Raw genomic sequence first — 22,539 nt, forward strand, 5'->3', positions numbered from 1 at the left:
ATGGTTTACTACTGCACATGGCTGCTTAGCCAGGTAAAAGTACTACAAGTCAGGTTCTGCATATTTCTGTCATTTAGGGCAGACATGCATTGTTTTAGGTTGTTATTGACTACAGAGAGTTACATATTCAATGTTTGGATAACACATGAGTATGAAAAGTTTCTTGGCCTGCAAACTGATGAGCAGCTATCCACTTTTTGATAGGTTAAAGGGGACACCAACATGTGGCTCCAGAGCTGCATGTAGCTTTTCAACCTCCTTGTTGTGGTTCCCTTCGCAGTGCTCACCTCCAGGCCCTCCTGTGGGTTGTGGTCTCTCGCCAGGCTTGGGGTTTGGCACTCCTTCGGCCTGCCAGCACCCTGGTTGGGATTGTCTCTCTGCTGGACTGCCCAGGGGGCTGGGTCTTGGGGGGTCCGGCCTTGGTTTTGCTCGCCCCTATGGGACCGGTGGCTCTCTGGTGGTGGGGGCATGGCTTGGCTGTGTGAGACAGGGTTTGCTGTGCGGTAGGAGGCAATGATACCTGTACACGCATACATATACACACTCTTACATGTACTTCCCAACATAAGTCACCGACTTATCAATGATATCATTATGCTATTGGTTTCATTACAGTCTACCCGAAAGATACTACATGTGGTCATCCTTCTAGTAGTCCAGCCATGCACACGCCAGACTCGACCACACACAGTCGCTGATTGATAATTAAGTGGAGCAGCAGCAGGTTTAACAAGCGTATCACAGCCCCACTAGTTGGCATCCGTTACACATGGGTATTGTATTTATGAGTATTGTACTCTGTTAAAACTTTTAAAGGCTCCAGCATACCACCACAACCCTAGTGAGTATAAGAAGCATAGAAAATGGATGGATGGATAACATGTTTTGCAGCTCCAGGCTATTTTTCGTCTGTGGGCGAGGGGGCAAAATGGCTATTTGGATTTGAAGGTTGCCGACCATTAGACAATTTAATTGATGACAAGAATGCTCAAGACTAACCAAGTAATAACTATATTAGCTTATTATTTTTTGGTATATCACTGAACAGAGGGCTATTGCATCATAATTTTAATAGCATCTTTGGATGATGTACGTATTTACCATAAATGCGGAAGTGAGAGAGTGGGCTTTAGAGCAACAGTACAGGGTGATGATGTGCTGCTTTCTGAGCTGACAGAGGTGACATGATCAATGCAGAGATAGGCAGTGGTAACTGCTGGAAGCTGAGCATGAATGTTACGTAATAGGCAGAGCACTCAGTCGAGCGTAAACCTCCACCAAAGCAGAATATAATGCCTTATAGTAATAGATTCTTCCCTCTATTATAATATCAGTTTTGCATTGTTTCATTAATTTTTTATGGCTTATCTTGGTCAGTGTTATTGGAAAATTGGAGCTCATCACATTTGATTTTGGGCTTACAGTTCCACAAATTAAATCGGTGTAAGCAGTAGACAATTGTCCTTTGCATATGCATGCTTAATTTCAACATGAAAATGAGTTATAAACTTGGTTGTAATTGAAAAGCCATACTATATCAGCAGTTATTTGCAGTCACCACTAATGAGACTTGATGAGCGTGCTCCCATAGTCCACACCCAGTCAACACACCTCTAGACTCACAAGCCTCTCCAGCTCCAGAAATAGCATTAGTGCTTTTGTAAGGTGTCAGTCCTCCCTGCTGCACTGCAGCACACCCACATATTTGCCTTACCGCTGCTGATGACGCCGATTACTGAGTCGCTGGGAATCCTGCTAACACAATAGTCAAAATCATTACACACAAACACAAGTTCTTACGTGAATAACTATAGCATTACATTTGCTTTTGTGAGCTAATTTTGTTGTCACTATTATATTTGTCCAAACAAAGGTACCTTAAGTTGTACCAGGCATTCAAATGAACAAGAAACTGAAGAAACAAGGGTGGTTCCAATATTGTTTTCCATGGCTGATTGTATTGCCACAAACAACATGGAGTATTGCTTCATTGTTGGAATAGGTTTGACCTTTCTTTTCTTCTGTGGCATCATTACCTTCACCTCTACTTGCCATCATATGAAGTGGCAGAATTCAAGACATTATCCGTATCATGATACAACTATGTAGAGCTGTGGTCTCAAACACGCGGCCCGCAGGCCAAATGTGGCCCACAAGACACTAGTTTGAGGCCCCCGCCTTGATATGAAAGTTTAATGTTAGTGCGGCCCGCACAAGTTTGATATGGATGCTGTATGGTATCATGTACCCAGAAAAAATTATTACGTTTGATTAATGTTCATGTTAAAGGTTAAATAACTGTTAATAGTTATCCTCTCTATCCGTGTGGAAGTGGTAAGTTTTTGGAAATAAGTTTAAAGGAAATAACTTGAAGGCTACCGTTTAGGTCGCTAGCTCTCTAGTTTGCGAGTTAGCATGTGTCTCAAGACCATGCAGTTGCGCAATATGTTGTAAATAAAAAAAGTATAAATATGACTATAGTCGTGTTTTGTCATGTCTACAGGGCTCTAATAATGCTTTGTTCATTTTAATCTGAAAAAAAGAATTTGTCTACCCGCCAACTATATGTGGTTTGTTAAGTTTTTATTATTTGCCGTTTTATTATTATTATATTTATTTATTACTGATTGATTGATTTTCTTTATTCTTGATTTGTTTATTTATTTTTCATCTTATTTTGTGCAGAAAAAGAAAAAGTAAGATATTTGAGAACAGTGGAATGTTTTATCAGAGCTTTTATTGTAGAAAATCGGAACCAAAGCACTGAAAAAGTTTGTATATTTTTCTGTTTTTAATAAATGCGTTTTTTTTTTTTGGAAAACCTGATGCGGCCCAGCCTTGCCCAGACCCTAGCTCCAGTGGCCCCCAGGTAAATTGAATTTGAGACCCCTGATGTAGAGTCTGTGGATTTTGTCTCCACATCCTGAAATTGTGACATTTTCTCTCAAGATTAGTGCCAACTGTCTGACTACAGCCTCTGACTATTTTGCCACCTGTAAAGCTTTGAGTCTGTCAATGGCTGCTTTGTTATAAAGGCTTTGACTGTGGCACAGCAGAGCGCCATTGTTCTACTCCTAACACTCTGTGGTTTGTGTATTCACCAGAGTGAACCAATTGGAAATGATAGAGGTACACTATTTATGGCATTATACGTGTTTTTACAAAAGCTGACCTTTATCTGGGCTATATCTCGCAAAACAATTTCCTTTCATTCTGAGATATAAACTAATTACAGAGTAAAAAAGCAATTTGAATGCACTGATGTTAGTTATGCAATTTCTATGTATTTTCTATATATATGCTAAATTTACCAGCTGAACAGGGAGCACAAGTCACGTGCTGAAAGATACAGCCATCCCATCAGTCGACATCCCAATGAGAGCCAACATTGTAAATGATTGTTTTCATTATACCATACTGTTATTTTGTCCATGAAACATTTAGCACTCGTGCTACATGATACCACTATGAGAATGCTTTAGTGTTTCCACTATAGCTGGATGTGCCAAGCACCTAGCAACATTATTCTCTGCCCGGGGGGGGGGGCGTCTTACCCGCTAACCTGAAGCTGTATTTTTATTAACAACTGTAACGACTCAGGCTGTTCTCGCCCGATCCCGAGTTTAGAAGAGTCTTACTGGTTCTGAATGTCTTCCTTTCACGCAAGTTGGAGGCGACTATGCTCATTGTGACCTTCAAAAAAGCTAACTTATTTTTCTCTACCTTTCCTTGGAATTTTGCCCTCGACACAATCCTGTCTTGGAGGTCTACAGACAATTCCTTTGACTTCATGCTTGGTTGGTGCTCTGACATGCACTGTCAAATGTGAGACTTTATACTATACTATGTACTATGTACTATGATGTCAGATTTATGGACATGTGAAAGAAGCGTTAAATGGAAAGGTTTTGTATCTACTGATTCCTGTCCTGAGAAGAAAGTGTGTATTGTATGTGTGACATCACAGATAATGCTGATGCCTAAAATCGTGGCTCTCACTTGTAGGTTGATTACCCTGCAGGGGTTTTAGGCAGTGTATTGTAAACATGTAAGAGTAAATACTGATTTGAACAAAAACAGATGGTTATTTTTTTTGGAGTTCTTGTTGCTTGGCAACAAGTTCTGTCCTTTTGTTTGAGCTTGATAATAGCCAGCCATATGAGGCATTAATTGGATCAACAACTTCCACAAATTACAGTACATCACCTGACAAATATACAGCACTTGTGAAATTGTGTGGAAAGTTTACTACTTTGCTTTTTGTATTTACATTATTGTCTTTGAGAAGACAAAGCAAACAAGCAAACATCGGGCAGAAGTGGTCGGAGTTTCAGATTCCTGACCAGTAAGAGCAAAATATGGGACTGTAGCTCAAGCCGAATGCCTTTTTCAACGTTGCTTGGTCATATTGAATAATAAGTGCAAGCAGTAACAGTTTTAATTTATCAGTGTCCTAAGTCTGTTTATTTTGTCCAAGTAAGCGGTTGTCTGTGTAGCATTATAGAGTGTGCATACAGGGAGCACAGATGTTTGGAGTTGCTAATAGCCTTTTTTCCATCACAATCGGTGGATCTACCCGAGTTATTTTAAACACAGGCAGTCCCGCAAAAAGCATTTCATGACCAAATTTACACAACTGATGTTGTGTCAAGATTGTCTGCACTCGATAAAACGCAGACCTACGTTACCGCTCTTTGAGTTCATACAGGTTAATAATAATAATATAATAATACATTTTATTTGTATAGCGCTTTTCAAGATACTCAAAGACACTTTACAAGTATTTAAGTCAGGGGTCTCCAACCAGTAGGTCATGAGCTACCGCTAGCGTCTAACCACTTTTCAAGTAGCTCTCCAAAGAATTTATTCATTTATTATCAACTCCTATACCGACAAAATTAAAAAGTGGGGTTCGGCAGTAGTCCGGAAGTCATCAGGAATGTGACAGCGGAGTGGATGTGTCTGGAGGTGGGCTGTAGGTGGACTGTTTTGGAAAACCAAGGAAATAAAGCTGGAATATGTACAGATTCTTAAAGATTTAGAAAGCTTTCTGTTATTGTGTGTAACTGCTCTATTGAAGTCCACAACTCAATACACCAAATTCATTCCTAATCGTAGTTTTTTTCTGATTCTTTAACCAACCTTAAAAATCCCTGCATATAAAAATTGAAAAATTACTGTAGCTTTTGGTTTATGACTGCTTGACAATAGGTGTCAGCTTTCAGGTCAACAGACTTTGTGGAGCATGGCCTCCCCTTTTTTTTCTATTTTAACTAACTGGGTTGGAACTAAAGCTTTAAGTAAAATGACTGGTGTGTTTGTATTCAGGTCATATCATTGGCCCGATAAAGAATCCTTCTACTAGACAATTCTCTTTTAGCTTGCGCTGTACTTCTTTGTACAGTAAAAAAGCTTTTAGAAGAAGATCATTTTGCATAGAAACCATCTCTTGTTATACAACCACCCTTTGTGGTCAGCTTTATGGATAGCAGTTTATTTATCGCATATAGGCTTTTCTTTTTTTTTTCACCCCTGACACATCTGATGGGGTTGCCCGTGCTGTGGCAGCCTCTCAGGGAACAGCTTATGAGCTTACTCTGTCTACAATATGAAGCTCTTCCATTGAACAGCTCAACTCCCTTGCATGGAATAATCCTAAAACTGTGCACCCATTCTTTTTCACTTTACATTGTGCAGCAGGCTAAAAATACAGTATTGTCTTACACGCTGGAGCTGTCATTGATTCTACATTAGTAAGTTCGGGATGCTTTATAGGTGTGTAGGAATCTATTTGGAATTAATCATGATGAGAAAAAACATTGAATTACACTAATCAGGGTCACTGTGAGACATAGCAGGGTGTTGTGAAATGAAAAAGCTATACTCCTCATTAGTTGGTTGTGTTGGAGCCTATCCCAGCCGACTGTAAGACTCTTATCGCCTTGATTGTTTGCCAGTCAATCACAGGGCACATGTACACCAACCAGCCATTCACATTCATACCTATGGACAATTTTCCAGTTAGCGTACCATGCATGTTTTCGGCAGTACACGGAGAAAACCCATGCAAGATCCATGCATTTTCGATGCCGCTTATCCTCAGTAGGATTGCAGGGGTATGCTGGAGCCTATCCCAATTGACTTTGGGCAAGAGGCTGGGTACACACTGGATTGATCGCCAGCCAATCACAGGGCACATATAGCCAAACAACCATTCACACATGTGTAGAAATTACCATTCATTCATATATTTTTCACTTTTTCACACCTCCGTATTGCACAACTTTACTCATCTCTAACCCTCTTGTATTCTAATATCTTCATTTTAAGATTGTTTTTGTTCCAAGCCAACATAATACATACAGTATGTTGTTCTCTTTCCATGGAATTCCATGTTGAAAATAAGTAGGGAAGTCAGTTATGCTCTATCTCTGTTTCTCCCAGTGGAAAAGTTTTTTCCTTTTTTTTCTACTCCCTATTCATAATGTACAATGTTGCCTTAGTCACGGTGTTGATTCGTTTGAAATGGTCGATACCGGTGCCTGTAGCTGGGATATAGAGTCTGTTCCTGTTTGCCACTGTAATAACAAAAAGGTTAAAGGTTACATTGATAAAGCTATCGGTCCAGCCTAGAAAACAGCTTCCACAGAGTCATTGTAAAGGAATGCAGAAAATGCTTGCTCAAACTCCCTGATGTTGTAACGCTAGCGAGAGAAATGAGTCCAAGACGGTGTTTTGCTAGGAAAGGGGGGTGGGGGGGGGCTCTGCGAGTATAATAAGCAAAACCTTTCTGAAGAGGGAAAGAGTTTCCTGTCATGTTTTATACCAACATTTCATCAAGAATTCTGTCAAGTCTAATTTATTCCTATTGAAATATAAGCTTGTGTATTTAGGATTTGGACTAGTATTACAAGCACCAACTATACCATGCATTTGCTCTGCTACATAACCTGTTCAGGGTCACATGGAGAATGGGGTCTTTCCAACCTGACTTAAGGGGCAGAGTGGGGGTACACCTAAGACTGATTACCGGTGACCAAAACAAAGAAGTGGTACATACAGTGCCACTTGTGGAGCTTTTTCTGTCATTATTTAGTACAATGGAATCACATAGCTGCTATTGCTGATGTTTGGATAGGTTGGATAACTGACGATCAAAAGAATAGCTTGTGCACTGTAATTACAGTATGTTGTAATTTATGACTCAAATGTCGCAACCTGCTAATACAAACACAATTATTATTATTATTGGACCGAATGTATTTGAATGTTGGAGCATTTTGGAGAACAATGGACATTGAAATATTGTGTTCCACCGTAAAATTATGGGGTGAAACATAGGCTTCTTTTGTAAGGACACTATAAAGCACATCAAAATCAGTGTTCGCATAGCATGGAGCACAAATGAGTCCAGAGTTGTCACTGTTAAAGCGTGTCTATCAGCTAGGATGTGATCCAATCAATGGATGCAGCTCTGGCTCTAAAAATAGTCCTCCATGTTTCATTTGTGTGAAATGCCTTGACTTTGTCACCTCTTCTGAACCTATGCCATCTTGTGGACAATATTATGCAACTGCAATGTGGGAACATTCAGGGAGTGTCATTTGATTGTGTCATGAATGAAACGAAACGAGGAAGTGGATGGTAGCGACAGTGAGGTGAAGAGGAAGACAGGATGATGATGGAAGGAGGAGTGCAGGAAAGCACCATTGCATCCAGTGCATCTTCCGAGATGCTGCTTTTTTTTTTTTTTAAATCTCAGAGTCAAAGGTCAATAGGAAATGCAGGTCCTAGGTCGTGTTTTGAGATGCTAGTAGTTTGTTAGTGATGACATTTAACACCAAGCCCTTGAAATGAAGGAAATGACTCCAGTAAAGCTTCTCTGATGTTATCAGATGTGGAAAGGAGTGTGATACGCCTATGGATATTGGACCTATACGACACTATGGATGAAATGGAAACACAGCATGAGCTACCAATATTTCATTTTGAATTTGTTACAGTCTTGCTGTTATTTTTGTGGCTATTGCGGTCGCTTATTTATACATATGTACAACTTGAAGGTTTGTAAAAATAATAATAATAATAAATTTTATTTGTATAGCGCTTTTCAAAATACTCAAAGACACTTTACAGAAGAATGGAGTTGAATAAAAGCAAGTAAACAGAGTAAAAGATACATTAAAATACAACATTCATTCATTAATACACAGTTAAAACATGAGAAAAAGCGGGGCGGGGCACAGCAGTCAGATATAAAAAACATTTTTTCTTATGTACCCTTAGGACAAGGCTGATTATCATCTGAGGTTTATTATTCAGAAATAGTAAGTTTTCAGAACATATGTTTTAGACGTTTTGGAAGATTTATTGACAAGCAGATGGATATCATTTTTATTAAAGCATTTTCCTGAACAGTCCTAACAGGGTATTAATTCAAGGGCAACCTCTGTGGATTGTGGTCTTGTGTTGTTTATTAGATATTGTTTGGTTTGATGTCCTCTAATATCAGGTAGAATTAAAACATGCCGTTATGGATGGAGGAAACATGTCTTCATAGTGAAGAGTATTGATGAGACACGTGTCGGCTAATAGATGATGAGCTGAAATGGAAACAGTTGGTTCATCCCTGTGGCGACTCTAGCACAGCCAGACTGATCAATAACATAACAAACACACACAAGCAGGCTAAAACACATTTCTACATGTGCAACAGTATACAAATAAGTCACAGATAAAATAATTACAAGATAATAGTTAAATATGTGCATTGATCTGTCTTGTGCTCATGTGCAACAGAACAGCACATTATTTGTTTCTTTGTGGGATCATTGATATAAATCAGGGGTCTCAAACATGCAGCCCGTGGGCCAAATGTAGCCCGCAGGACACTAGTTTGAGGCCCCCGCCTTGATATGAAAGTTTAATGTTAGTGCGGCCCGCGCAAGTGTGATATGGATGCTGTATGGTATCATGTACCCAGAAAAAATTATTATGTTTGATTAATGTTCATGTTAAAGGTTAAATAACTGTTAATAGTTATCCTCCCTATCCGTGTGGAAGTGGTACGTTTTTGGCTATTTATGTTTAAAGGAAATAACTTGAAGGCTACTGTTTAGGTCGCTAGCTCTCTAGTTTGCAAGTTAGCATTATTATTATTATTATTATTATTATTATTATTATTATTATTATTATTATTATTATTATTATTATTATTATTATTATTATTATTATTATTATTATTATTATTATTATTATTATTATTATTATTATTATTATTATTATTATTATTATTATATTTATTAATGATTGATTGATTTTCTTTATTCTTGATTGATTTATTTATTTTTCATCTTATTTTGTGTAGAAAAATAAAAATTAAGATATTTGAGAACAGTGGAATGTTTTATCAGAGCTTTTCTTGTAGAAAATCAGAACCAAAGCAAAGTTTATTCATTTTTCTGTTTTTAATAAATGCTTTTTTTTTTTTTTTTTTTTTGGAAAACCTGATGCGGCCCAGTCTCACCCAGACCCTAGCTCCAGTGGCCCCCAAGTAAATTGACTTTGAGACCCCTGATATAGATATACATAACTCAAATTGTCATAGGACCCAAAGTTAAGGCCAGTAATGCAACTTTTTTTTATAAAATGTCCTTAAATCGTCCAGAAATAACATTCTTATCAGCACATTACTGCCAGTATTACTGTCATATACAGTATGCCCTCATTGACTCGTACTGTTGGCCGGCCTGCCTCTAGTAAAAATGATGTATTTCCGGTCTTTCTTCCCTCCCCCTCCCAAACCTCCCACATAATTATCATTATCAGGGAGGGGGCCATGTGTTTTTAAACAAGAGAAACAATTTCTGGAAATGGGTAAAGCCCATGTGATTGTCCTGTCCTAGAGAGTAGTAGTCACAGTACCACCCTCCTCTCATGCTGTGGCCACCCCCCCCCCCATTAGTGAGTGTACTTATCTACAGTGGGCCATCTCTTCTTCTGGAGAGCTGAAGAGAAAATGGCAGGACCATGGGCACTGACCCTTGCTTCTGGAGGTGTAGTATTTTTGTTCTTATTGTTTTTTTTGTCTGGCTTATTTCACTCTTTCTCACTCTAATTCTGCACCATAGCTGTAAAATAGGCCAGTGCATCACTTGCTCTCCAGAGGGTGATGTTGTAATAGGTCAGCTCTGAGAAGGCTTCTCTTGTTCACTTTCCTCTTTGGGATGATACCAGCAAGTCTCTAACAAATACAACATTTATTATCGGTTTATTATTATTATTATGAAGTAATCATTTGAAAGCATTGTGTAAACTATGGCTGTCGTAGCAACAGGGACCCAAAAAATATGACAGGAGGAGGAGGACAGCATATAGACATCAGCAGAATAACCGACCAGACTGGAATCCATTAGCACTGAGTGGCATGTGGAAAGCAGCTTTTAAATAATTTGTGGGAATAAAAAGGACAAAAGGTCTTACAGTATGTGGTTTAACCAACCAGGTCACTTTATAATTTTATGGTTTTATACAATAACACCAAAAGTCAATAAAACTTGACATCCATTTAGAGCTGTGGCATATTAATAATCTTTTTAGATAAGATGTGAACTGATATTTGTGTATCAACAATAGGCTGGTCCATTGCCTGATTTCTCATATATGTGTCATTGCTTTATTAAAATAAGCATCTGCATTTGTCTTTCATGTCTTCAACTTGGTGTTTTTTTTTCTGTAGAATCCATCTATCGTCGCGGAGCCAGAAGATGGAGGAAATTCTACCAAGTCAACGGACACCTCTTCCAGGCCAAACACTTTAACACGGCAAGTGGATCTCACACATGCACACTGTTAATGGAGATGTACAGTACATGTAGGAATGCTACTGTAGGCTCCTTCACTTGGGTTATGTTTTTTTGTGATGCCTTCACTGGCATTATGGAATAAGAGGATGCTTTGAATGCGATGGTTGTTGTTGCATTTGGGTGTTGTTCATAAGAAAACCTTAATGCCAAACTTAAATGGTATTTTGAATGTAAATCCAAGAATTGGTCAAAGGTTTTTTTTACGTGTTGACATTCCCACCCCTGATTTGATTATCAGAGAAATAAGTCCCTTTAAGAAATATATTGGTGAAGTTAATAGTTTGAGTTTTGTCCATATGGGGTTTTGTACATGCACACCTAAATTATAAAACACAAGACTTGCTCAAGAGCTAGTGACAGCCAAAGAATGTGAAGCTCACACTACTTTCAACACTGGACAGTTGCGACCATCATTAAGGATTAAGATCCACACGACACACACACACCGCCAGGACACATGTCATGTTCAAAAACATTCGTAAATCACACTCCTCAGTATCTTTGAGCATGTTAAAGGATCTGCTCCTATTAAAGTGACAATAATAACTGCAGTGGAGTGAAATTATTCAAATGGAACGGTTGCTAGTGCTAGTACCGTTTCATTTAATTCAGGGATGTCCAGACTGCGGCCTTTATTGGCATGTGACCATTTGTAGAAATAAAATTGAACAAAATGTGTAAAAAATAGAGCAAAAAGACAAATACATACAGTGGTGTTAAAGTGCCCCCTCCCTGATTCCTGATTTTTGTTACACTTAAATGTTTCAGATCATCAAACAAATATAAATATTAGTCAATGACATCACAACTGAACACAAAATCTTTTAAATTAAACTTTTTTAATTATTAAGGGAGGAAAAAAAATCTAAACCTACCTGTGAAAAAGTGATGGATTGCAGTTGTTGTTGCTAAGAGTGGTCCAACTAGTAGGTTTGGATTGTTTTCTCCCTTAATAATAAAAACTTTCATAAAAAAAAATGACGATGATTTGAACCATGTAGTAAGTCTGACAAACATGTGGAAAAATGAATGAATATGGTGGCCATTCATCTTAATGAAATCTAATCTTCAGTAGATTTGAGAACCTTCTTCTGGCTCTCAACGAAGGCGGTCGCATCTTTCCCCTCTCCTCTCCCTTATCTTCCCTGCTTTGCTTCCATGTCTTGTTTTTGTCCCGTTTCATGCTTTTAAGAGCTTCTTTCTTGCAATGCTCTTTTAAATCTAAATCCTGGAATTGATCAACTAGTCTCTCCACACAATTGACAAGATCTTCTCGATGAGAAGATCGGGTTCGGGGGAACCTATTGACTTACTATGCGCACAATGCATGTCCAAAAAACACCCAAAGGACATTGGGTACAATAAATTTTAATTTTAAAATATGACTTAACTGGCATAAATTAGGCGGCACGGCGGACGAGTGGTTCGCTCACAGACCTCACAGCTAGGAGACCAGGGTTCGATTCCACCCTTGGCCATCTCTGTGTGGAGTTTGCATGTTCTCCACGTGCATGTGTGGGTTTTCTCCGGGTACTCCGGTTTCCTCCCACATTCCAAAAAAATCATGCTAGGTTAATTGGTGAGTGTGAATGGTTGTTTGTCTATATGTGCCCTGTGATTGGCTGGCGACCAGTCCGCCTCTCGCCCGAAGACAGCTGGGATAGGCTCCAGCACCCCCGTGACCCTTGTGAGGAAAAGCAGTAGAAAATGAATGAATGAATGGCATAAATCAAGTTAAGCATGTCTTTTAACCCCAATTTACTAAAAAAAATATTGTTTATAACAAGTTCATGAAAACTGAGTTAGGTTTACTCATCTTATTTAATTTGCATGTTGGCATTTACAGCGTATTAGTTTTGAATTATATATGGAAAATCATTGTTCAGCTATCTGGAAATGGAGTTTGTTTACATCCTCAGAGTTCCACTCTTCTACATAAAAACACATGTGGGCTTTCCTCATAATCTTGTTTGAAGTCTGGTGCTAGATGACGTAATGCACTTTCATGTAATCATATTTCTGCCAAGATGATAAAGTACAGCACTCAAAAGACTTAGGATTTCAATCCTTATGTTATAACGCCAGGGAAGAGAGTAATCTTAGCCCAAGGAGGTAAATGAGCTCATTTTTATAGCACATTTTACTTGCCTATGCTGCATAATAGCCGATTTGTATGAATAAAGGTGGTCCCGGGGTTACTGCGTTTGGTGTTACGAACGTTCCTGTAAATTAATTACAAAATAAATTGAGGTCCATAAACATAAGGCTTCCACAATAACTAATGTACGGCTCACGTGCAATAGTTTGCGCTCAACACTTGAGACTGTTCTTTATTGCACAACCAAAACAGGCTACAGTTGGTGGGACAGCAAACTTAAATGTCTTCGCTGTAAGCGGCCATTTTTCTCCTGCCCCCCTGACCCCCTGACCCCACCCACTACCAAGCGACTCAGGGACCAACCGACCAACAAATAAGCCATGTCAAATGCTCACATGAAAAGCACTTTCTCATGTGCGGTTCATTTTTTTTTTTTTTTAATCTAAATATAGTTGTTAGTACATTTGCATACAACGTTTTTTAGGTATTTCCTGTTTGGCTTGTGGATTGGATTGTTAAATAATGACATCTAGGGAATGTTTGTAGTAAGACTTAAGTACTTCTGCGCAAGAAAGGGGTGCATGTATAAATCAGTAGGCATTTGTAATCCACTGTACATTCAGACTGTGACATGTCTGACTGTTGCAGCTATGCTATCTTCGGTGTTTGTAGTCGTCAGCATATAAATAAGCTAAGAAAAAGTAGGTCAGGTGTCTCCTCCCTTTTCTCATTCTATTCCCGTTGGTCCTTTCTCACTTGGTCCTCCAAGCTGTTTTGTTGACCATCATACATAATGGGCCTGTTTTGCATTTGCATTATGTTCATTTTCTTTGTGCAGTGAGCAATAGTTGGACAAAGTTGGACAACAGTTCAAACTCACTGAAAGTAGCCAGAATAACAAAGAACTCCATAGAAAATGTTGGAAGATCTTATATACTTGGATGTAAGTCATTGCTATGTATATTTCTGGGAAGGTGGGACAATATAAACCGATCGGTGTCAACATACGTTGTTTGATCACTCCTTTATCAAACGGATTGCTATTCGACTTATCTTGCATCTTTGTTTACACACTTTGTCTAGCTGTCATTGGCAGCAGCTAGCTCGCTCACTAGCTAGTGTTATTCGCTTAGCTTATGAACTCCAAATGTTGCGTTTTAGCACTGTGACACTTTGTTAAAATGAGCAATGTGGTTAGTTTGGAGCTCGTTTTTGTCCCACAGTCCCACAAAACACAATTTGTGTGTGGTTGTTTAATAAACGTAAACACATGTGTCCCGCCTCATTATGGCGATACTATGTCAGCTGATTTTTAGCAGCTCACCAAAGGGTCAAAGAAAGTTTTGGAATTTTAACTGTTCAATTCAAACTTTATGCATTTTTACATAATGACAAATGACACATAAAATAGCATAAAGTCATTGGCCACACTGTTTGAGTGGAGATGATCTAGGTAAATTAAGTAGTGCAACGTAAATGTTGACAGTCACAAGTAAAAGAAATAGTTAACATCTCTAATAGCAATGAAAGTTGGAGACCCGTGCAACCTGGACACTGAATTTATTCTGTTTTAAGTTAAGTAGGACAGATGTCTATTATGTTAATATTTTGTTATCGTGAACTAAAAAATCATTTATCAATTTATTCCCTATGAAATTCAGGTTTTTACAAATATTGTTTCATACAAATAAAGGAAAAAAACAGGCATTTTAAAAATAATACCTGGCGACGGCGGTCTAGTGGTTAGCGCGCAGACCTCACAGCTAGGAGACCAGGGTTCAATTCCACCCTCGAGCATCTCTGTGTGGAGTTTGCATGTTCTCCCCGTGCATGCGTGGGTTTCCTCCCACATTCCAAAAACACGCTAGGTTAATTAGTGACTCCAAATTGTCCATAGTTATGAACGTGAGTGTGAATGGTTGTTTGTCTATATGTGCCCTGTGATTGGCTGGCGACCAGTCCAGGGTGTACCCCGCCTCTCGCCCGAAGACAGCTGGGATAGGCTCCAGCACCCCCGCGACCCTTGTGAGGAAAAAGCGGTAGAAAATGAATGAATGTCAAATAGTACAAACATTGTTTCACAAAAATAAAGGAAACAAAATAAAGGCATTTTAAAAAATAATACCTGGCGCTCCTGACCAACTGCACTCATCATAAATATAAATATATAAAAATCTACACTTAAGCCATATGATCGGTATTTGCTGATATCACTCATGGATGATTGGTATCATAAAAGTTTATCGTTACTGTACTGTTTGGATTTGGTGCTTTTGTAACCTGACTGTTGGACAGTGTTGTGATGCAGAATCTTGTCTGTTATGAACAAAGTAGCTCCAACTAACTGATTTAGACAAGCAAGCGTCTATTCTTTGTTGAAAAGCCCATCTCAGCAACATGTGTTGGACACGATTATGTCATATTACCACCGTGCAGTGTATTTCTTGGGATATATCGCCTTCATATTTGATATATTAATGACAGTTTTGTTATTTTCTTCTAGTATAGTCAGCATGAATAGACTGAAAGTCTAACCTGTAATTGTATCTTGTCCTTGCCCTGTGTGTGACCCGCAGAAAGCCTACTGTGGCCACTGCAGTGAAAGGATATGGGGGCTTGGCGGGCAGGGCTACAAGTGTATCAACTGCAAACTGCTGGTCCATAAGCGCTGTCACAGACTCATCCCTCAGACCTGCCAAAGGCTTATGGTGAGTGAGTAAACACTTGTCAGTGGCAGATTAAAGTTTGTCACAACTGTGGTCCATACTGGAACAGGTTTTTAGGGCCAGATTGAAAAGAATAATTATGAATAATGACTTGTGTCTTTGACCAAGATATCCTGTCCTAAATGCTCCTATTTAATCCTAATCTTTAATCTATACATTAAACTGAGATCAAATTCAACATTTGATAAAAATCCTGACCAAAAAATCAATGTGGTCAATCACCATGTTTGCTGTTAACCAGACTTTTGATCACCGCTTCACCTCAAAGTCTCTCTCAGATAAGTGACTTTAAGGAATGATACAGAGAAAATCCCATCTTGGAGCAGACCCATTTGAATGCACAACTCCCTTTTCTTTCCACATTGCTTTTGCCTCTTCAACAATGACTCCAAGTACAGTCTTACACCAACTGTGTAAAGACACAAGTGGATATTTTTTTGCATTTTTGGAGGGCAGTGTCTGGCTATATGTTGTCAAATGTTTCCATTTTTTTGCTCAGGATCCAGCTATGCCCTCACAGGAGCCTCCTTCAGATGAGAAGAGTGAAGAGGTGGACCTTCCACTAGATGACACAGAGAACAGAGATGGAAGTAAGATGTGTGGATGTTTTGAAAGCAAGTTTAGTTAAATCATTTAATGGTATGAGCTAAAATCTTTCTGTGTGTGTATGTGTGTCTCAGCTGTGTAAAAACAACATTTTAAGTGTAAATATGTGTATAATATTTAGCATAGAATCCAGATGATTGCTCACACCAGTATTAGAAATGAAAAATCACCACACAATTCACTCCTTGTGGTTAGTTTGGGGTCCCCCTGAGCTTCTGTGAGTTGACCTACATCAGGCATTAACTGGACTCCATCTCCCTCTACTGGACTAAAAACAGAACACCATTTTTAATCTCACACTTGAAACATTTGTTTGTATGCGTTTCTCATTACAGGGCCATATATACCACACAACTGTACAGTGGACAAAATTGAAGAGACGGATGCAGAGGTGAGGATGTCAACACAACAATTTGCCGTCATGAATAATAATCAATGACAATGACAGTAATACACTTAAAGTTATCCCGTATTTAACACGGTTAATTGGTTCCAGACTGTGACAAGTAAGGTTCCTTATTATAAATACCCGTTTACAACATTCAAAATACAGTTTGTGATGTTATTAGAGTGGGCTGCACGGCGGTCGAGTTAGCACTCCGACCTCACAGCTTGGAGACCCGAGTTCAATTCCACCCACGGCCAGCTCTGTGTGGAGTTTGCATGTTCTCCCCGTGCATGCGTGGGTTTTTTCCGGGTACTCCGGTTTCCTCCCACATTCCAAAAACATGCTAGGTTAATTGGCGACTCCAGATTGTCCATAGGTATGAATGTGAGTGTGAATGGTTGTTTGTCTATATGTGCCCTGTGATTGGCTGGCGACCAGTCCAGGGTGTACCCCGCCTCTCGCCCGAAGACAGCTGGAATAGGCTCCAGCAACCCCCGCGACCCTCGTGAGGATAAGCGGTAGAAAATGAATGAATGAATGTTATTAGAGCCCTCTAGACATGAACTAACACCCCCATACACTTTCATTACCGTATAGAATAGAATATCCTTGAGTAGACATGAGAGAAAATTTGATATACAAGAGACAATATAGGCTCACATTGGAGAGTTCCTTGTTGTTATTCTTTTTTTTGTAACTCCCGTTTTTTTGTACTTCCTGCCATGGCTACTATCTCATCAATGCAACATTACTCATCCCAAGTGATCAATATAGAACACTACATATCATCACAACGTTTTTTAATGCATGCTTGAAATGTCTCTTATTTGTTGTTTGTTGTTTATTTAGCCATTTTAGTCCATGGAAATGATTAATTCAGTGATTAAATCCATATTAGTTGCTTAAATGCAAATTGATGAAGCGTTCCTCATTTTTCTGCAATTTCCCCTCATGGGACTAATAAAGGCATATCGACCATGAAACAGCTTTCAAAAAATGTGAAAACCACTTGAAGTACTGTATATGAAATATATAGGTAAATATCACTTGACACACTTGTTCTTTTCTATCCCACTCCAGGATATCAAAGCAGTGGTGGATGGAATCGATGGCATCAAGCTGTCTCAGGGTCTCGCTCTAGGTTTGGGAGACTTCGACCTGATCCGGGTGATTGGGCGTGGCAGTTACGCCAAGGTGCTTTTGGTCCGGTTAAAGAAGAATGATCAGGTTTACGCCATGAAGGTGGTGAAAAAGGAGCTGGTTCATGACGATGAGGTAAGTATTTTTAACGCTTGAATTAATAACATTTACTGCTTGTGTTGTTTCCCACTACCATTGTATGCTAATAGTGTTATACCATGAGAGGTGGGTGATTTAGAAAAAAATATATGATTATGGATGAGGTTAGTTCTTTCTTGTACTAATGACTCAAAATATTTTAGTTCTAATCTAAAAATAACAATCCACTACAGTACTCAATCAATTATTTTTCTTTTTTTTTTTACCCTCCTTTCTATTTTTTATATTTAAAATTCTGTTTCCAGCCACTAGGTGGCGGTGTTGGTCAATTTAAAACCCCTTCAAAATCACAGAATTCCTTTTTTTTAAAATTTAAAAAAATGCTCCAACATATTAATCATTATAATTAAACATTAATCATATTAATATATGATATGATATAATTAGCTCTTGAGACAATACATGCAGTGTAAAATGAGGAACACAGCATACAAATGTAAAGAAAGATGTAAAAGAATAACTTCTGTAAGAATATTTTTCCACACGCTGCTAATTCGGTTTGACAACTAAGACCATTAGAAGTTGTATTCAATAAATGTATTTCTTTTCCAAATTAAAGAGAAGCTGAAAATTATTCACCCTGGATTGATTGGGCATCTTGTTTTCATTTATTCATGCGAGTATTCATACACATTAGCTGAATTATTCATCTTTTCAACACTGTAATGCCAGACATCAAAGTGGGTGTGGAACAAGATTTGCACAAAAACTCACTACAAAGTGTTGAAGAGGATGAAATTACCAACAGGGGAGAAGTTACCATGGCATAATGAGCCTAATTATACATTCATCAAGTAGTTCTTAACTGACCAGGAATCCTATGATATCATAAGCACAACATGTAGGCCCGCTGTTGTGTTGTCTATAAATGAACCACGTGACGTTGGTTTCTAGCATGGGTAAGACTTATCGCATATAAAATATTAACCATCATCAGCTGAACGACAGATTAACAAACAGCATAAAATTGCTTCCCCGCAGGTTGCACACACACAGAGATTTGTATAACAAAAATGATTACAAAAAAATACATACACCGCACTGCTGAATAAATGCACATAATTTCCAAATGGGAACAGGCTTTAGCACTTTTCTACCTTCAAGGCACTGATGCCAAATCGGTAATTTTTGCAACAATCTGGCAGCTCTAAACGCAGCATCCTTCTACCGATATATTCACTATCTCTCCTCTGGACATGTCCCAACCATCTCAGTCTGGCCTCTCTGACTTTATCTCCAAGCTCTCTTAACATGTAATGTCCCTCTGATGTACTCGTTCCTGATCCTATCTATCCCGGTCACTCCCAATGAGAACCTCAGCATCCTCATCTCTGCTACCTCCAACAACTGGTTTACTCTGTTGGCATTAAGCACTGTTGTTGGTGCGTTAAGGTTGCCAATAAAGTTTCAAAAGAGTGCCAGACTCACTCCTTGTTGCAGGTGGGCAAGTCTGTATTAATGTAGCACTGAAATGAAGCGACCGCACGTTGGTAGAGTGGTTGGCGCGTAGGCCACAAAGTCAAGAGATCGGGAAGACCTGGGGTCGATTCTCCGCTTGTGGAGTTTACATGTTCTATCCGGGTACACCGGTTTACTGGGTTAGGCTCCATATACTATATTATACTATATCATTATATATTATATTTCTATACCTTTGGCATAGAATATGGATGGATAGATGGATTGGCATTGTTATCATGTTACGATTTTAATACAACAGCGCTTGGTTTCCCTGACATCCTCACGTGTGTGACCTGTTTTCTTTACTATTTTAATAACTAAATACCCACGTGGTTTCATATATAGGTACAGCGTCTTCATTAGTGAACTATAGAGGTGTTGATTGGTGTGGGTTTGAACAGAACTGACATGTCTATCCATCAACTGTAGCTCCCCTTGCCTCTGCAAAGACAAGCAAATCACACAGATACAAATTGTTGTTCTAGTCTAAAAATAACAATCCACTACAGTACTCAATTATTTTTAAACAGCTGGGATAGACTCCAGCATACCATACACATTTTGAATCGTTTGATTGGTGTGGTTCTACTCTATGAGCAATCTTGTGAGTAGAGCAATCAATAGCCAAGTCATTGTGCTTAACGACAGCAGATCAATTCTGATGATTGTTCGATGCCTGTTTTCATCATCATTTATTGACACCTGATTTACCACTTTGAAAGTGTCCTGAGCCGTCCTTTGTAATCTCTCCAGGATATCGACTGGGTGCAGACAGAGAAGCATGTGTTTGAACAAGCCTCCACAAATCCATTTTTAGTGGGCCTCCACTCCTGTTTCCAGACAGAAAGTCGGTAAGAACGCGGACTCTGTTAAGAACTTGCCCTATTTATACACTACCGCTACACCTTGCGTTTAGAGCAGGGGTCTCAAACACACGGCTCGCGGGCCAAATGTGGCCCGCAGGACACTAGTTTGAGGCCCCCGCCTTGATATGAAAGTTTAATGTTAGTGCGGCCCGCGCAAGTTTGATATGGATGCTGTATGGTATCATGTACCCAGAAAAAATTATTACGTTTGATTAATGTTCATGTTAAAGGTTAAATAAATGTTAATAGTTATCCGCCCTATCCGTGTGGAAGTGGTAAGTTTTTGGCTATTTAAGTTTAAAGGAAATAACTTGAAGGCTACCGTTTAGGTCGCTAGCTCTCTAGTTTGCGAGTTAGCATGTGTCTCAAGACCCTGCAGTTGCGCAATATGTTGTAAATAAAGAGAGTATAAATGTGACTATAGTCGTGTTTTGTCATGTCTACAGGGCTCTAATAATGCTTTGTTCATTTTAATCTGAAAAAAATAATTTGTCTACCCACCAACTATATGTGGTTTCTTAAGTTTTTATTATTTGCCGTTTTATTATTATTATTATATTTATTTATTACTGATTGATTGATTTTCTTTATTCTTGATTTGTTTATTTATTTTTCATCTTATTTTGTGCAGAAAAATAAAAATTAAGATATCTGAGAACAGTGGAATGTTTTATCAGAGCTTTTATTGTAGAAAATCGGAACCAAAGCACTGAAAAAGTTTGTATATTTTTCTGTTTTTAATAAATGCGTTTTTTTTGGGGCGGGGGGGACCTGATGCGTCCCAGTCTCACCCAGACCGTAGCTCTAGTGGCCCCCAAGTAAATTGATTTTGAGACCCCTGATTTAGAGCATACTCTGAAAGCATGTCACCCTGCAAATACTGCTTTTCACCTTCATTTTTGGAATTATCAACGCTCCCCAAATAAATCAATAATAAATATCCCTTTTATGGCCCGTGTACATTGCCCTTTGGTGCAAATAATACTATAATAATAATTAATTTAAGAAGCATAAATTACCCTTTCCACTCATAACCTTTATTTTCATTCACTAGGTTATTTCTTGTGATTGAATATGTGAACGGTGGGGACTTGATGTTTCATATGCAACGGCAAAGAAAGCTCCCTGAAGAACATGCGAGGTAAGGATCATCAAGGTGTTGTGACATCACTTGACATCATTAAGCATTAATAGACCCTTACAGCTGCATGTAGGGTGGCTATAGGTTTCCACACTTCTCTATTATGCTATGGTTGGGTGTTATATGGAGCTCAAGGCCTCTCTTCATTTCTACACTATTGTGAAATAGTACCTGAAGAAAAAAATTATATTCTATTGCTACTTCTTGCAGAAAGCACTCTCGATGTGTCAAATTCCAGCCGTGTTTTTATGTGCAGCCCTCTTAAGGAAAGCCAAAAACTTTTCAATTTAATTCAGCTCTAGCTGGGTAATAGCAATTTTTTTTTCTTAAGCTGTTTTCATTGTATGGTACATTTTATAATCTTATAAACTTTAATTTTAAATTTAATAACTCTTGGTGCCAGATAAAGAAGACTATCCTTGAAAACACTTTTATACTATTCATCGATATTGAAGATGATATTGAAGATGCCGCGACCACATTTGGCAGGAACACACACACACACAGGCTCTGATGAACATGTGTTATTAGATTAGGGGGGTGCATACCCGGTAGTTAGGCTCCTAGTGTCTTGCTCAAGGGCACATTACTCAAGTTAAGTTTTGGGTGCTAAAAAATATTTTGTGTCAAGCTCCCATGACAGAAATGTTTTTCCACCTCACTAATTTGAAATAATATTGAGAAAGTGATAATATCGATTTATTTATCATGACTGTACAGACTGAACTCGAAAATGAAACCAGCGAAATGCAACAAAAACAAAACACACTTACACAATTGGAGCAAATCATCTCATGCACCGTTGTTTGCTTTAATCTGCCAAACATTGTACAAAGATACCGAGTGTGTATGTGGTCATATTGATTGTTTGACCCCCAACCGATTACTGGAAGTGATGCAGACTGCCTCCGGGTCACATATTTGCAATCCTACAAAATAGACTTAAAAGTAATAGTAACTCAAGAATGAACATGTAGAACACGTAGAAGTTTATTTTCTGTGATTGCTGACTTGGTACAGTAAAAGTTTAAGCTTAGAACACATGTTAAAATGTGTCAAACAGTTGTAAATGTGGTTAATGAGATTGCA

At 38.6% G+C, this 22,539-nt stretch overlaps 1 protein-coding gene across 1 annotated transcript in view; it reads left to right on the plus strand.

Moving 5' to 3' along the window:
* The window catches only part of prkcz (protein kinase C, zeta), a 54,741-nt gene that overhangs the window by 8,081 nt on the left and 24,121 nt on the right, over positions 1-22,539 (plus strand). Inside the window, exons 5-11 of the mRNA XM_058052314.2 lie at positions 10,739-10,824; positions 15,540-15,671; positions 16,189-16,279; positions 16,631-16,686; positions 17,764-17,958; positions 20,197-20,294; positions 21,364-21,450. Of these exons, the coding sequence (XP_057908297.2) occupies positions 10,739-10,824; positions 15,540-15,671; positions 16,189-16,279; positions 16,631-16,686; positions 17,764-17,958; positions 20,197-20,294; positions 21,364-21,450 (745 nt within the window). The remainder of the gene's footprint in view (positions 1-10,738; positions 10,825-15,539; positions 15,672-16,188; positions 16,280-16,630; positions 16,687-17,763; positions 17,959-20,196; positions 20,295-21,363; positions 21,451-22,539) is intronic.

The sequence above is a fragment of the Doryrhamphus excisus genome, linkage group LG15 (genome assembly GCF_037039965.1).
Source record: "Doryrhamphus excisus strain RoL-2023G ecotype Guam linkage group LG15, RoL_Dexc_Guam_v1.1, whole genome shotgun sequence".
Taxonomy (NCBI): domain Eukaryota; kingdom Metazoa; phylum Chordata; class Actinopteri; order Syngnathiformes; family Syngnathidae; genus Doryrhamphus; species Doryrhamphus excisus.